This window comes from Colias eurytheme, chromosome 21 (genome assembly GCF_061535395.1).
Source record: "Colias eurytheme isolate Ceu_HAF_F1 chromosome 21, ilColEury1 Martin Lab GWU primary, whole genome shotgun sequence".
NCBI classification, from domain to species: domain Eukaryota; kingdom Metazoa; phylum Arthropoda; class Insecta; order Lepidoptera; family Pieridae; genus Colias; species Colias eurytheme.
In genome coordinates, this window is record NC_143000.1 from 9,467,424 (window position 1) to 9,482,088 (window position 14,665).

General features: G+C 34.6%; 2 protein-coding genes across 2 annotated transcripts in view; both read right to left on the minus strand.

Annotated features, from left to right (window-relative positions):
* Positions 1–2,618: 2,618 nt before the first annotated feature.
* Positions 2,619–9,883, minus strand: LOC149899354 (uncharacterized). Its single transcript, XM_090114284.1, has 3 exons — positions 9,760–9,883; positions 3,595–6,346; positions 2,619–3,354 (listed from the first exon to the last, which is right to left on the minus strand). The coding sequence occupies exons 2-3, from the start codon at positions 5,783–5,785 to the stop codon at positions 2,951–2,953; spliced, it is 2,595 nt and encodes an 864-aa protein (XP_089970410.1). The 5' UTR covers positions 5,786–6,346; positions 9,760–9,883; the 3' UTR covers positions 2,619–2,950.
* A 3,107-nt stretch (positions 9,884–12,990) lies between these two features.
* LOC149899355 (coiled-coil domain-containing protein 63-like) overlaps positions 12,991–14,665 on the minus strand; it is a 41,677-nt gene continuing 40,002 nt past the window's right edge. Inside the window, exons 9-10 of the mRNA XM_090114501.1 lie at positions 14,063–14,201; positions 12,991–13,132 (exon numbers count right to left, since the gene is read on the minus strand). Coding sequence (XP_089970627.1) covers positions 13,007–13,132; positions 14,063–14,201 — 265 coding nt within the window. The 3' untranslated portion in view covers positions 12,991–13,006. The remainder of the gene's footprint in view (positions 13,133–14,062; positions 14,202–14,665) is intronic.

A 14,665-nucleotide genomic window follows, 5' to 3' on the forward strand; every position in this document is an offset into this window, starting at 1 on the left:
ACTTTCGTGTAAGGTCTGTCTAAGATTATAACATTGTTTTGTTAGGTTATAGATAGATTCTTGTGCGGATATTAATTCGGTTTGTAATTTGTTTATTTCTTGATTCTCATTAAACACTATTGAAGTATTTGGAGTAGATATATGTTGGGTAGTCTTCGTAGATAAATCCGTGTAACTTGAGCTGGATAAACTTAAGAAAGAATCATTTAATATTTCTTGTAAATTTGATTCAGACCTTTGTTTAGGGAGTGTTTTCTTTCGGATAGTAATATTATCCATTTTCAATTTCAAATAAAGTTGTACAATGTATATTCAAAACGTTAATGTGTTACTTTATAATTTAATTGTTGGTCAGCTGTTCTTTGTTTAATGACATTTAATGTCAATTTTATACGTTAATATCTCTAATAATTGTGTTTTACTTACGTTTTATTTTACTTACGTTTTGTTTCCGATACTTTACTTACTACTTGTTAGGTTTAAACTTTAAATATAGTTTCTGTCTCCTACTTTCTTTGTTCCAAATTTGACGTAACGGTCGTTGTACATATGTGATGGTTTTGAATTCCGTATTTCCACGTAAATCGCAGGTTGTTGACGAAGATAACATTAATCGCACTTATTTACTGATTACTTGTTAATTTGAACACACTTTTTTATTAACTTTTGTACTATTAATAATTTTAAACTGTAAAAAACTTGAGAGCTGATGTTACGTATGGCACTAGCGCCACCTAGCGTCACCATTATAAAACCATTACAATATTATTTAGTTATTTATCCTAGCTTATCCAGAAATTGTATAACCGAAATTCGATAAACTGTCAAATAAAAGGAAAAATAAAAGAAAAAGAAGATACCAAAGTAAAAATTTTAGTAAGCTTTTGTTATACAATGCTTACTTAAATTTATGGTAACAAAGTAACAAGCTTATATCTATGTTATAAAAAAATGTGTGCGTGTACTAGAGTACACACGTAAGAAGTGAAACTTCTTTATGACCTTATTTTTCAAAAAATAATTTACTATCTACAGTAATATTATAAAGAGGAAAACTTTGTTTGTTTGTTTGTTTGATTGATTGTAATGAATAGGCTCATAAACTACTGGACCGATTTTAAAAATTCTTTCACCATTCGAAAGCTACATTATCCACGAGTAATATAGGCTATATATTATCACGCTAAGACCAACAGGAGCATAGCCACGCGGGTGAAACCGCGCGGCACAGCTTGTATACAATATTACAGAAATACGTTAGTCTAACACGCTCGTCGTTTCGCTCCTTGCTACCTATTTAAATATTTACACCAGCCGCTGCTGCAACTCGCTCGCTTCGCTCGCTCGGCTCGTGCGGTAGTTCAAAAATCAAAAGTTAACCTAAGATGCTCGTCGCTTTGCTCCTCGCTACCTATTTAAATATTTACACCGGCCGCTACTGCAACTCGCTCGCTTCGCTCGCTCGGCTCGTGCGGTAGTTCAAAAGTTAACCTAAGATGCTCGTCGCTTCGCTCCTCGCTACCTATTTGAATATTTACGCCGGCCACTGCCGCGACTCGCTCGCTTCGCTCGCTCAGCTCGTGCGGTAGTTCAAAAGACCAAGGGAGACGCCAAAAAATTCGAGTTATATAGAGTTTTCAACTTATAAAGGATTTCGACTTAGGCGGATTTTGATTGGACATAAAGAGTTTGAGGTTTATTCTTATAAATTATATTGAATTCACAAAATCATAATTGAACACCAATCAAGCAAACACGTGTTAACGTGAGTCATAGATTTATTATCGTATACTCCTAAAATGTTTTCTAAGAAACAATACTGTACTTACATTGTCGGCAAGTTCTTAAAGGCGGTAACTTATTTTTGTTCGAACAATAGAGGTAATAAATATAAATTCCTAATGTCGAAATCTCGAAACAGTCAGAAATTAATGACGCACATAGTATATACATATTATGACAGAGGTTAAGCTTAAATAACTTGAAAAATAAATAACATGATCTCGCCCACGTGTTGGTGTTTTAAAAAATTCAATCAAAAACTGAGGTTAACTTTAAATACAATTTTAGAAAAATAAATACCACAATCAACATTCAAGTATTAGAAAAAATTGATACCATAATTCCACCCACGTGTTAGTGTATTGAAAAATACAATCAAAAAGTGAGGTTAATCATAAATAACTTAGAAAAATAAATACCATTATTACACCTAAGTATTAGAAAAATAGATGTAATTACTTATTTACTTTTTTTAGAAATTCACTGGAATTAGAATTAAAACAAACCCTTTGATTTTGCTGATCACTTTAATATAACATGTATAATGTATATAGTCACGAGTACGGCGTAACGCAAAAATGTCACGAGTACGGCGTAACGCAAAAATGTCACGCGCGCGGCGTAACGCAAAAATGTTACACAAAATTTTTGTCCACCCCCGATAAAGAAGTTTCACTTCAAATATGTAGGTATATAATGTAACTTAGAAAATATATGAGTTTTTGGAGATAACAAAATATTCAGTGAATAATTTTGGTATTGCCCAGTCGGTTTCGATCCCCGCGCGAACGTCGAAATACTATTGGATTGGTGTCTACTGTGTAGTAACATGTAGTAATAAGAAATGTTACCTATATTCTATGGATTATGGTAGAACTTGATATTCTGACCCGTTTCTCGATATGCTGTTCTTATTTCCTCTACAATATAATTATATCCATACACGACTTACACGACAGTAATATAAAACATTAAAAAATATAACAAAATAAAGATTATGTAAGAAAAACACAGTAAAAGAAAAAAATAGCCTCTATGAGTAGTTGATATCTAGATAATATAGTTTCTTACTAACGTTTCTTATTTAAATATTAAGAAAGTTTTAAAGATTAACCTTTCAGTGTTTCAAGCAAAAAATAGATTACAAAATGATGACATCACGTAATGTCTACCTCCAACCCTGTGCAAAAGAGCAAAGCAAAACGCGGCCATCTTTCTCCAAAACGAAGCAAGTTCCAGAGTCGTCGGTAAATGTAATAAGTCTGGTATCACCCTCTTGTCCTAGCGTTATCTTATAACTACTAGAAGGAGACCTTATGGTATTATTAGCTTGATCTATATACGCAGATGGTGGATCCGTAGCGTGTTTAAAAATATGGTAAGCTGCAGATACTTTTCCACCGAATTTTATCCTATTGGAACGTATAGCTTCTATCAACCTGTCATTCGGTAGGCCTTTCTCAAGCGCAGTCACACCAACCATGTCGTTATTCTCGACAATCGAAATCAATTCGTTGAGTTTTTGTTTCAGGGCTTGTGGATCACGGAATGCTTCCTCCCGCGCTAGTTCTCCTGTGGAAAAGCAGTAATAAAATTAAAGTTTCAATGTTGTAATAGAAATACATTATTGTAATAACATACCTAGTTCATTTTAGTGAAATATGGTTTCGATAATTACCTACAGAAGACACTAACTACTTATACAAAAATAATTTAATGTTAGTTAAAGAAAATATGTAATTAAGGACTTAATTACTCTTTACTAATATAGGCAATTTAAATCGGTTGATGATTTTGTAAAATAATACGTACTTTTCCAGACACTTTTCTTTGCATTTCGAGGGAGCTGCTTCGCGCCACTTCGAAGATCACTCTCAATATTAGCCATAGCTTCATCCATGTATGTCATGACGAATTCACAGTACGCGACCAATTCACTGACATTTACGGGCTTCATGTCTGCAACAAATTTCACCATATCTCCCATGTATATATCCGCTTGGTTCGTCTTAACAGCCGTTTTGAATGTATACAATCTATCTTTTTCGTGTGGCAGAAGCTTTGACTTTGCTATATTAGTCAGCTCGTTGTACCCTTTTACAATTTCTGTCACCCATTCAACACTTTCCTTTCTGTGGATTTCAAAGCGCAGTCTGTGTTGCTGAACGCACAGTTTTACTACATCAGGAGGTAACTTGGAAGCCGATGTGCATTGTTCAGGTTTAAGATTACCAACAAGTCTCATCATTGATTCACAAACAGCAGACGGATAAGTCAATAACGTCTTTATGCTGACCTGCAATTGACCATTTAAAGTGACGATGGAGTGGCCACCTTTGTAGACTCCAGTCACAGTACATAGAGTGAACAACCCGCGGCTCTGGAGCGTCAGTAACTCGGCCACCGACCACTGGTGTGTCGTGCTAGTTTCTATTTTACTTAAATGTTCCCCGAAAAATCTTATCAAAGAAGCTGATAACTCTGGCATTTGGGTTATTCTGATCGGTGGTGCACTTCCTAACACTAAATTGCCACCGGCTAACTTGATATCACTGGTTCCTGAAAAGTTTAACTCAGTGTTCGATTGCCACATCCTTAGCACTAGTTCTAGAGTGTCTTGCTTGTTTAAGTTTGTCGCTGTTGACACCTTCCTGAGTCCGGAGAGGAGTCTTAAATCGTCTTTAATGAAATTGCGTAAACTCGCAAAAGCCTCAATTTGTTCTGGGCTCATATTGGCCAAAGTATCGTAATATTGCAAACCATCAATCAAAAATTGGGAATACTCTTGTATGGGTATATTCTTTTGCGACGCTGATATAAATTGCCGTAAAAGATTTCCATCATTCTGAACTCTATTTCTTACCTCTTGCAATTCATTTTTTTGTTCGGCAGATAACTCTTTGCTTATCTGGTCAAAAGCTTGGTTGTGTGCGTCGGCAATGATTGTACTGGCTGTCTTATATGAGTAGACACCTTTTGTCCAGAACGCAATTGAAGCTACATGAAAGAGAACGTCTACTGGTGACAATTTGTCATAATTAACGGCCAAGTATATCGTATTGTTTATAATGGCTACTGTGCTGATAGTTAGATTTGTCCCATTAGCTACGTTTGTTAATATTTTCAATGCACTTGATATTTCTCGGCCACGTGCCGCTAATGAAGTTAATCTCATGGTCGCACCCATGGCACCGAAGCTTGCAATGTTAGCGGCAACACCCAGCCACAGCATTCTTGATTCTGAGTCGGTAAATGGATTAATAGATTCACCGTGCGTGGCTTTATCTATTAATTGATTTGAAGCTCGACCGGTGCCCCAGAGTGCGCTCGCAACTCCCACTACCACTAAGGGTGTCGCGAGACCTCCGCTCGCAAATAGCAAACCCACCCCTGATGATATTCCTGCAACAGCACTAACAGTATCAACGTGCCTTGCTGCCTTCGATCCCAGCCTTGCCGATGGTGTATCTCTTACAAAGCAATGGGAATATTTACAATTAGGTCTATACTCTAGACGAAGTTGATTGGGGTAAAGCATTTTGCACGGTGGTAATTTACTGTTATCGTACCAGTCATTAAAACTCTTGTAATACCTCCCAGCATTATCTACGTAGTATTTTTGGGAAACCCTGTATCTATGCACTCTGAATATCGGTAGTTCGTACAGCTTTTTTTCGTAATACAATTCGATGGGTATTACAGTTACATGGTTTTGACTATCTCCATCACAACATTTGACAATTGTGTCAGCTATTGCGTTTATAGCTTGCAATGATTGTCCCTCGAAGAAAACTAATTGACCGCGGAGAGCTTGCTCCATTTCCCGTTCCGACCAGGTGGTAGGGTCGCGGATTGGCAACCCCATCGCCATCCCAATGGTATTCAACAACTCAGTTCCTCCAATGAATTGTGGTTCATCACCCTTTCCTTCGCCACCTCTGTGTAAATATTTATCCACGTTGTCAATAGCTACACCAATCCATTTATCTTCGTCGACATCCATTTTTACTTTTCAATAAATGATCTCTCTTTCAACACAAATTATCTAAAACCACCACCAGTGGTCTTTAGACAAACCTGAAGGTTTTTCTTTAAAATCGGGACGGTGTCCCGTTTCAATCCACAGCTTCAGGCGCTGATCAAATTCGTCAACTTCACCCAACTCTTCAAGATCTTTTAGTACTTTGTCAAAATCACTGTTTATGTTGCAAAAGCCTTTCATCAAAACATCGATTCCGGATCGTACTTTACAAATGTCGTCAGCGGAACCGACTAAATCTAAATTGATGCGAGAATTTGGATAGAGTGTAATAAAACTTTCCAACCAGCCTTTGTTATTTTTGATTTTCGCAATGACTTCGGTAGTCTTGCTATTGGTTCTAACTCCTGCGTATTTCCAGCCCTCGCTATGACCGAGGTTGAAGAGTTCTTCAAATATATCCTCTCCTCTTCGGAACCAGTTGGTGATACGGATTCCTTTTATCTCTTTGGGTTCACGTTCAAATTTAGCAAGAAGCTCAGTTAATTTTACCAGGTGTTTTGTACACATATCCGACCCCATAACCTGCAAATAACAAGATCTTTTTAAGTTTAGGCAGGTAATAGTAAACTTATACGATTCCAAAGCAATTCTAAATTATAGTATTAGCTGAAGAATTTGTTTGTTTTGTTGAACTAATCTCAGGAACTATCGGTTCAATTAAAATTGAATGAATATTTTTGTGTTGAAGTTGAAGATTTTTCACACGGCCCGGACGCGAGACGGTGTAGCGTAAATGGTGCATAATTTATCATCTTTGTGAGTTGTGGTACTTATAGGTTTTCTTCCTCAAAATAGTGCGTATGAAACCACGGATGCTACTAAGATTTCGGAAGCTGTGAAACCGGCCATTAAAATTGTTTTCACTGCCAAGATTAGGTAAACTAAACTCCCATACATTTTACAGTCGTTTACTTAAGCTACAAGTGTAAATAGAGATAATGGTAGGTAACATCAAACGGATATATTACTAAATCCTTCAAAGACCTTGAATTGAAGAGGTATAATATACATGCTATGTTTATTCGCAAATGCAACATTTAAACAGACTGACGATAAAAATAGATAAGACAATCTTGAGTGCCGGTTCGCTTGCAAATTGCAATTTGCGGCTTATCGTTAAGTATTATTTAATAATAAGTAATAGATATTTCCCATGACGCATTGATTTGTGAACCTTATGAGGAAACTAGCTTCCGCCCGCGGCTTTGCCTGCGTGGTGTTTTGATAAAAGCCTATGTTCTTTCTCAGGGTCTAAAGATTGTCTGTGCCAAATTTCATCATAATCGGTTGAGAGGTTTAAGTTAAAGCGTAACAGACAGACAGACAGAGTTACTTTCGCGTTTATAATATTAGTAGGGATGTGTTCTAAGAAGACTTGAATTAGGTAGGTATTTGAAGAAAGTATGGCCGTCGCTCGCGCATTATGTGAATAAAAACAGCTACCGCCTGAAATTCATATTTTGCTTGGGTCTGACTTTCGCTTATTTCCGCCTCTACTATTTGCACCCCAACGGCCGGTTTCTTAAAATTTGAGTAGGTATTTGACGTTAAGAACGTCCCAAACCATGCTTAAATATTTTGATGCATCTGGCTTAAATACTGCTTTAATATTTTCTTGTATAATATGAGATAAGCTTTCTCAGTCTTTAATCAAATCAATTCAGAAACCGGCGTTAACAGTCTGTTTAAAGGATACTAGAAGGCCATTTTGAGCGTTTTTTTGAAGGATCTGCGGGGCACAGCTAGTATACAAATATAAATATGTTTTTTTTTTTTATAGTATGTGAACCGGAGCAAGACACTAGTAGTTACGTAGGTAATCACTAAATAGGGTAGTATAAAACAAAGTCGCTTTTTCTGTCCCTATATGTATATTGTATGCTTAAATCTTAAATACTACACAATGGATTTTGATGCGGTTTTTTTTATTACATACAATACAATGGTTCTCGAGGAAGGTTTTTGTATATAACTTATTAGGTTTTAGACAAAGCGGGCGAAGCCGCGGGCGGAAAGCTAGTATTAAATAAAAGGTGTTCCCAGTGCTAACTATTAACTCCATACAGGATAGATTACGTCTGCTTTGCTAAATTCGGATGTTTATACACAAATCACGTACGCAAGCTGTAAGGTGCTCTTGAAGTCTTGAGTTGCACTTATAAATTATAATAGACGTAAGTAAGTATATATCCTATTCTATCCTTCCTACTAAAATTGCGAAAGTTTGTGAGGATGGATGTGTCAGTGTATGTTTGTTACTCTTTCACGCAAATACTACTGAACCGATTACAATGAAATTTAGCACACATATAGATGGTAACTTGGATTAAACACATAGGATAGGTTTTATTCCGAATATCCCACGAGAACGGGAACGGGAACAAACGTTTTCTTTGAAAACGCGGGTGAAGCCGCGGGCGGAAAGCTAGTAACTACTACCTATATTATAGAAGCAAGTACTTAGTATTTTTTTACAGGAGGCGCGATTAATTCAAAACATGGACATCAACTTTTAAAGATAATCAATATTAAAATTATACATTATTCTAAAAATAATTATGCCAAACACACAAAAAAATATCTATTTAACAAAAATAATCACCACAAAGTACTATAATACAAAGTCGCTTTCCGCCGTCTGTGTATCTTCTGTTACATGCGATCTTTAAAACGCAACAGATTTTGATGGAGTTTTTTTAATAGATAGTGTAATTCAAGAGGAAGGTTTTATATGATTTTAGTACATATGTGGGATGATAAGGTGAGATGTATGATTAATTGATGTTTCTAAACGTGTGTAAGATTAGTTTCTGAACGATGATTAGAATGGAAGAACGATAGACTATGAACGAATCAATGAGTGAATGTGAAGTAGAGAACGAATGAGGAATGATCTTTCTCTTTCATTGGGATCGTGGGTGAAATTAAGATTGTGGTCTGAAAATAAATCTTAAGTAGTTCAAAGTGTTTTTCATTTGGCCCCGATCCTACACATATATAATTTACTAGATTTCCGCATATATAATTTATTAGGTTTTAGGCAAAGCTAGAGAATCCGCGGGAGCAAAGCTAAAATAAACCTGAAATTTGTTTTGCGACATTTGTTTTTTCTAAAGGCAAAAAATAAAGAAATGAAGAACATTATTTCACCTCACACAATTATAACAATTAATATAAGTAAGCTAAAATAACGTTCAGCATAAATCCATACTAATATGTGCTAATATTATAAATGCGAAAGTAACTCCGTCTGTCTGTCTGTTACTCAATCACGCCTAAACTACAGAACCAATTTTCATGAAATTTGGTATGGAGATATTTTGATGCCCGAGAAAGGACATAGGCTACTTTTCATCCCAGGAAAATGACGCAATCCCGGAAATCCCACGGGAAAGGGAACTATGCGGGATTTTCTTTGCCTGCGCGGGCGAAGCCGCGGGCGGGAACCTAGTAAATAAATAATTTATCGCTTAGAACAAAAAAAATCTAGACGTAAAAAATATATTTAATAAAAAGAAACAAATAAAAAAGGGAAATATATTCGTATATTATATGCATGACAATAATTACTGTTGTCCACATAGAAAGAGCCAGCGCGCACGAGCAACTTTGTCTCCGCAACTATTTTGTCTCTCCCAACAATTTGTATGGGGAGTTTCGTCTCTACGTGCGCGCACATTCATACTAGCCCATGGGTGGGAGAGACAAAATAGTTGCGGTGACAAAGTTGCTCGTGCGCGCTAGCTCAACACTCAAACGTAAAGTCTAAACAACAGTAGGTATGTACATTATCACCAAGTGCCATTATGCCAAGTGCCGGGTTTCAATGTTAACAAATAATCACATGTGCAAAAGCTTCAAAATTGCAATATTTTTTTAACTAACATATAATGTAGGTAATTACTAAAATTATGAAAGTGGAGTCTTCAACTTACCAAAACAAGACAAATCAATGCCTTATTTCACTTCAATAAGCATAATAATTGTATTAATTCTTATCAAGAGCTGTGTACTCTGATACTGGGACCAATGGCGTTTCGCTTTAAATAATAAGCGACGGCCGACGCATGCGCATCGAATGTTTAAATTGCCAGTTTTTGCGCAAATTCAAACTTTGGGGAGTTTTAGTTATAAATCAAATAAATTCTTAATAATTTAGATGAATGTATTACGAATGTTTGTTACTTTAGTAATAAATCCATATATATATATATATATTTATATTTCCTTGTTATTGTAATCACCCAGCAAATTCCGCAGATATAACATTTGACATATGATTGTAGATAAAGTTTTTATCAATTTAATTCAATTATTTAACTACAAGATAATTAGTTAATTTGCAATTTAAAATAATTAGTGACCTACTTTGTAACAGTGATTAAAACGTAGAAGCTAGAGGTCCTTGGTTCGATTCCCGGTACTTATAAAAAATTAAAAAACATATATATATATATATATATATATACTCGACAGTTAAACATCCACTAGTTCATAAAATAATTGATCAGTAAATATAAATATCTATCCGCTACACCACAAAGAATAGATGAACATTGTCTGCTGATTCAGTTTTGACGCGATTTATTTTTAATAATATTTATAGGTATTGCGGAAAACATAAATACCTAAGTACCAAGCATCACGGTAAGTGAAGAAAAACCACGGCTGTATTTTTCATTTTTTATGTATACTGAAAATTGCAAAAAAGGTCAAATCTTGAGTTTGCTTATTATTGATCTTTCTACAATATAAAATGTTAAATGGTGGTTGACTTAATTTCATAAAAATGCAGAACGAACATCCATTAATTTTTTTAATATTGCAAATTACAGATTTCGTATAGGGGCAACACTATAGCTAATAGCAGTCTCTTAGTCATAGGCAGGATGCTTTTATGCACTTCATGATATAAGTACCTAAAATAAAATTGTAGGATAATCAAAACTGTACAATATTTTTGCACGCCTCATAAGCGAAGCGTTGAGGTGGGTACTACTGTCACTTCGCGCAAAACATCAGATTTTTCAAACTTAAAATGTCTTTATATGTATCATACATTGCACTTGTAAGATAATACATACACACATATATTAAGAAAAAACACTATTTTTAACGTTCATGATATTTTTGATGTCATTTTTGTTATTTAAACTAGTTAAAAAACAGTTTAAAAAAGTTCTGTCTTGGACGTCCGTGTGTCTGTATGTGCGGATCCTTTTTCTTGTTAACACGATAGCGACCGAAATACTTTACTAATCGAGTCTTTTTTTTTTCTCTTACGCTTGAGTATGCTCAGGAATAGAACCCTTTCATTTTTCAGGGTCTGATTCGATGTGGTTTAATTGTTATTAAATAAACAAAAATAATAATTAGTAAATATTTATTAAAAAAAAATTATGAGGCGTGCACTTTTGGATTTTCCAAATTATTTTAAAGAATACTTTGGGCGTGATCTCCTATTGATATCGAAGCCAAAAATATAGTTTTAAGAATTTTTATTTGTTTGTCTGTATTATGTTCGCCCTTTCAAAATCGGTCCAGCCGTTCCTAAGATTAGGCGGAATAAAACGACAGACAGACAGACAAAATTTGCATTTAGTAAAAATAGAATATTTCAATTAAAAACACACTCCAATTTTATGATTGGTATATTATTTATATTCTATACCTATTTTTGTAAAATATGTAGAGTATATAACTACATCCATATGCATTTTGTATAAATCAGTTATTTTATTGGGAGTGATAATTGATATCGCACGGGAAATTCCCTACAAAAGGAAACCAACGAAGTTGCCTATGCAAAAAATATAGTTAATTGCATATCATAATCTGTTGTCATAATAAAATAGTCGTTTGAGTTTTTATGTAACCACTAGCGGTCCGCCCTTCTTCGCCCGTGGTGTACCACGTTTTACGTTTTCTCTATATAAAAACCATCCTCGTACTTCAAGGAATATAATAAAAAAAGAATTATCGAAATCGGTTCAGCCGTTCTCGAGTTATGCGCTTACCAACACATTTTGCGATTCATTTTTATATATATATAAGATTTATTTTAATTTTTTTGTTTATTTTTACAACCTTTGCTTCAAATAATTGAAATTTGAAGCTTCATAGTAGGGACTATTTCCACTAGATGGCGCTGTTACTATTGGCGTAATCAATGTAAAATCATAGTGTAAAATATTAACTGCTAAGAATTGGAATCTATGAACTATGTAATAATTGGAGAAACACTATGAGTCATAATATATATTTTTAAGGAATAATATTATAACTAACGTAACAAGAAAAATTTATTAGCTATAAAAATTTATATAGCAGGCACTTATTATATTTTAAAGAAATAAATTTTTACTGTGGCAGTACAATAATTAGTTGATGTATAAAAAGACTATGTAGCTTTTAGTGTTCAATAAGTTCCAGCATTAGAAGCAGACACTTATTATATTTTAAAGAAATAAATTGTTCTTGTTACGTTAGTTATAATATTATTCCTTAAAAATATAGTATATTATGACTCATAGTGTTTCTCCAATTATTACATAGTTACTGTAATCCTTAAAATCACAATTTTAAGGATTACATCAATGATCAATGCATTCGTTTTAATATTTTATGACTTATGAGTATCGATTATAATCAATGTTATAATGATTATTATTCCTCAATTTAATTTAGTAAGTAAAACCGCGCACTACGGCCAGTTAGATTTTTTTTAGTTATGCTAGTAAATGAAATAAAGAAAAAAACGAATACGGCATTGCTGAAATCGGCATCAATAATAAATAAAGGATAAATAATACAACAATATAGATTGAATAATTTATTTCAGTGCAACAACAAATTGGGGCCACTCAATACTGGTACAAAAAAATCAAATATGTATCTATAATACATTTTTTATTTCTATATTTAATTTCACAAATAGTCGTAATACACTATAAGTTGAACACGTGGGTGATGTGACTTGGGGAGTTTACGAAAGTGTAATTGAAGTTTGTGTGTAGTGTGCGGGGTGTTTTACGAAGGTGTAAAATGACTTTTATGTAGGTGTAACATGACTACGTGGCTGTAAGACGTGTTTGTGTGAGGTGTGCTTGTCGAGGTGTGTGTGTGGTGTGTAAATCAAGTTTATTTATAATATGTGAGGTGTTTTTTGAAGGTGTAACGTGACTACGCTGTAAGACGTGTGTGTGTGGGGTGTGCACGTCGAGGTGTGTGTGTGTGTAAGGGCCGCGGTGTGCGGGGCCCGCGGGACCGCTTGCCGGCTGGGGCCCGAGCACTGTTCTCAAGGAATTTCTGCAAATAATATGTTTATTGACTTTTAGCAACGTATTAAAAGTGAAAAAAAAAATTATCGATTAAATTTCTAATAGACAATTATATAAAAAAAAAGACGGGTTGCACTCCGGGAGTGCCGGCAGAAGTGAAAACTTGATTATTAACGTTGAACATGTTTGATATTTTGGAATGGTATCCGTCTTACGCTTTTTCGATCAGGTCACGTGTCCTGACGCGAGTTAAAAATTTTATACCCATTACAGAAAAAGTGCTCAACGCCGCTAAAGAAGTTTTCACTTCAATAATAAGATTATGGATTAAATTTGTAATAGACAATTATATAAAAAAATCGACAGAACTGATGCGATTTACTGATTTTATGTCAACACGTGATAATTTTATTACGATAAGGGTGTTTTTTCGACCAATTATGTGAAAGAATGTGTAGCGAAGAATGTGTTTGTAAAGAACCAATCATATCGCTTCATTTAGTTCGAAGTTTGAAGTGCTTAGCGTTTGAAACGATACTATTGGTTAATTACAAATATCCTTGCACATTATTGGTGGAAACGCACCCTAACTAATATTGACTGGGGCCCATATTTTGTGTAATGTAACTTAGTTCAAATAAAGTTTTAAACCTTTTAGTTTAACGGCAAAAAAGCTTATCAATATTTAAAAATTTAAGTATGCAAATAATTCGATCATGATTATTTGTCAGATATTTGAAGTGAAACTTCTGTATCGGGGTTGGAAAAAAATTTAGTGTAACATTTTTTCGTTACGCGCCATCTTTTTCTTATCCCTACCACGCGTGATTCGACGTATTTCTGTAAAGTTGCGTATAGTAAATTATTTTTTGAAAAATAAGGTCATAAAGAAGTTTCACTTCTTACGTGTGTACTCTAGTACACGCATACATTTTTTTCATACTCTTTAATAGGTTACCTCTTCAAACTTGATGACCTCCACGATTTCCGTGATCTTTTTCTCCAAGCTCTTAATGAATAGTCTCGCGTTGGTGACATTGATGTTCAAGTTCTGACCGAGGAGCTTGAGTAGCGGGAGTGATTCACATTCTGATGAACTGGGAACAAAGAAATAAATAAATAAGAGCGTGCCAGAAGTGAAACGTCTTTGGCAAGATTCAAAGATAACAAATCGAACAGAATATTGCCATGACGCGACATTGAAATTTTACTCTCAACACATCTTAAGAAGTTTCAATTCAAAGACACCATCCTTAAGGTTGATGTTCCGACCGTCCCTCCATACATTTTTGATTACCTCTAAACACTTAACACAGACACTATTTCTTTAAAACTAATCATTTTATCACTTCTCTATAATGAAATGTGTGCGCGTTCGACCTTTTTAATCAATAATTTACAATATTTACTTAGAAAAACAACAGTAAAATACCGGAAAAATTTGACACTTCTACAGTAGTGTGCGTGACTTTTGCCAAGCGAAACACGACATAAAGCACGACATCTAGCGCATAGACTATATACTTATTACAGATCTAGCGCGTCAATGTCTAAACGAAAG

What these genes read in the sequence shown, in the direction of transcription:
- LOC149899354 (XM_090114284.1), bottom strand. Translation starts at nt 5,785, where the DNA reads ATGGATGTCGACGAAGATAAATGGATTGGTGTAGCTATTGACAACGTG. An exon ending in AAAGAAAAGTGTCTGGAAAA is followed by an intron (nt 3,355 to 3,594) that starts GTACGTATTATT and finishes GCTTTTCCACAG; the next exon opens with GAGAACTAGCGCGGGAGGAA.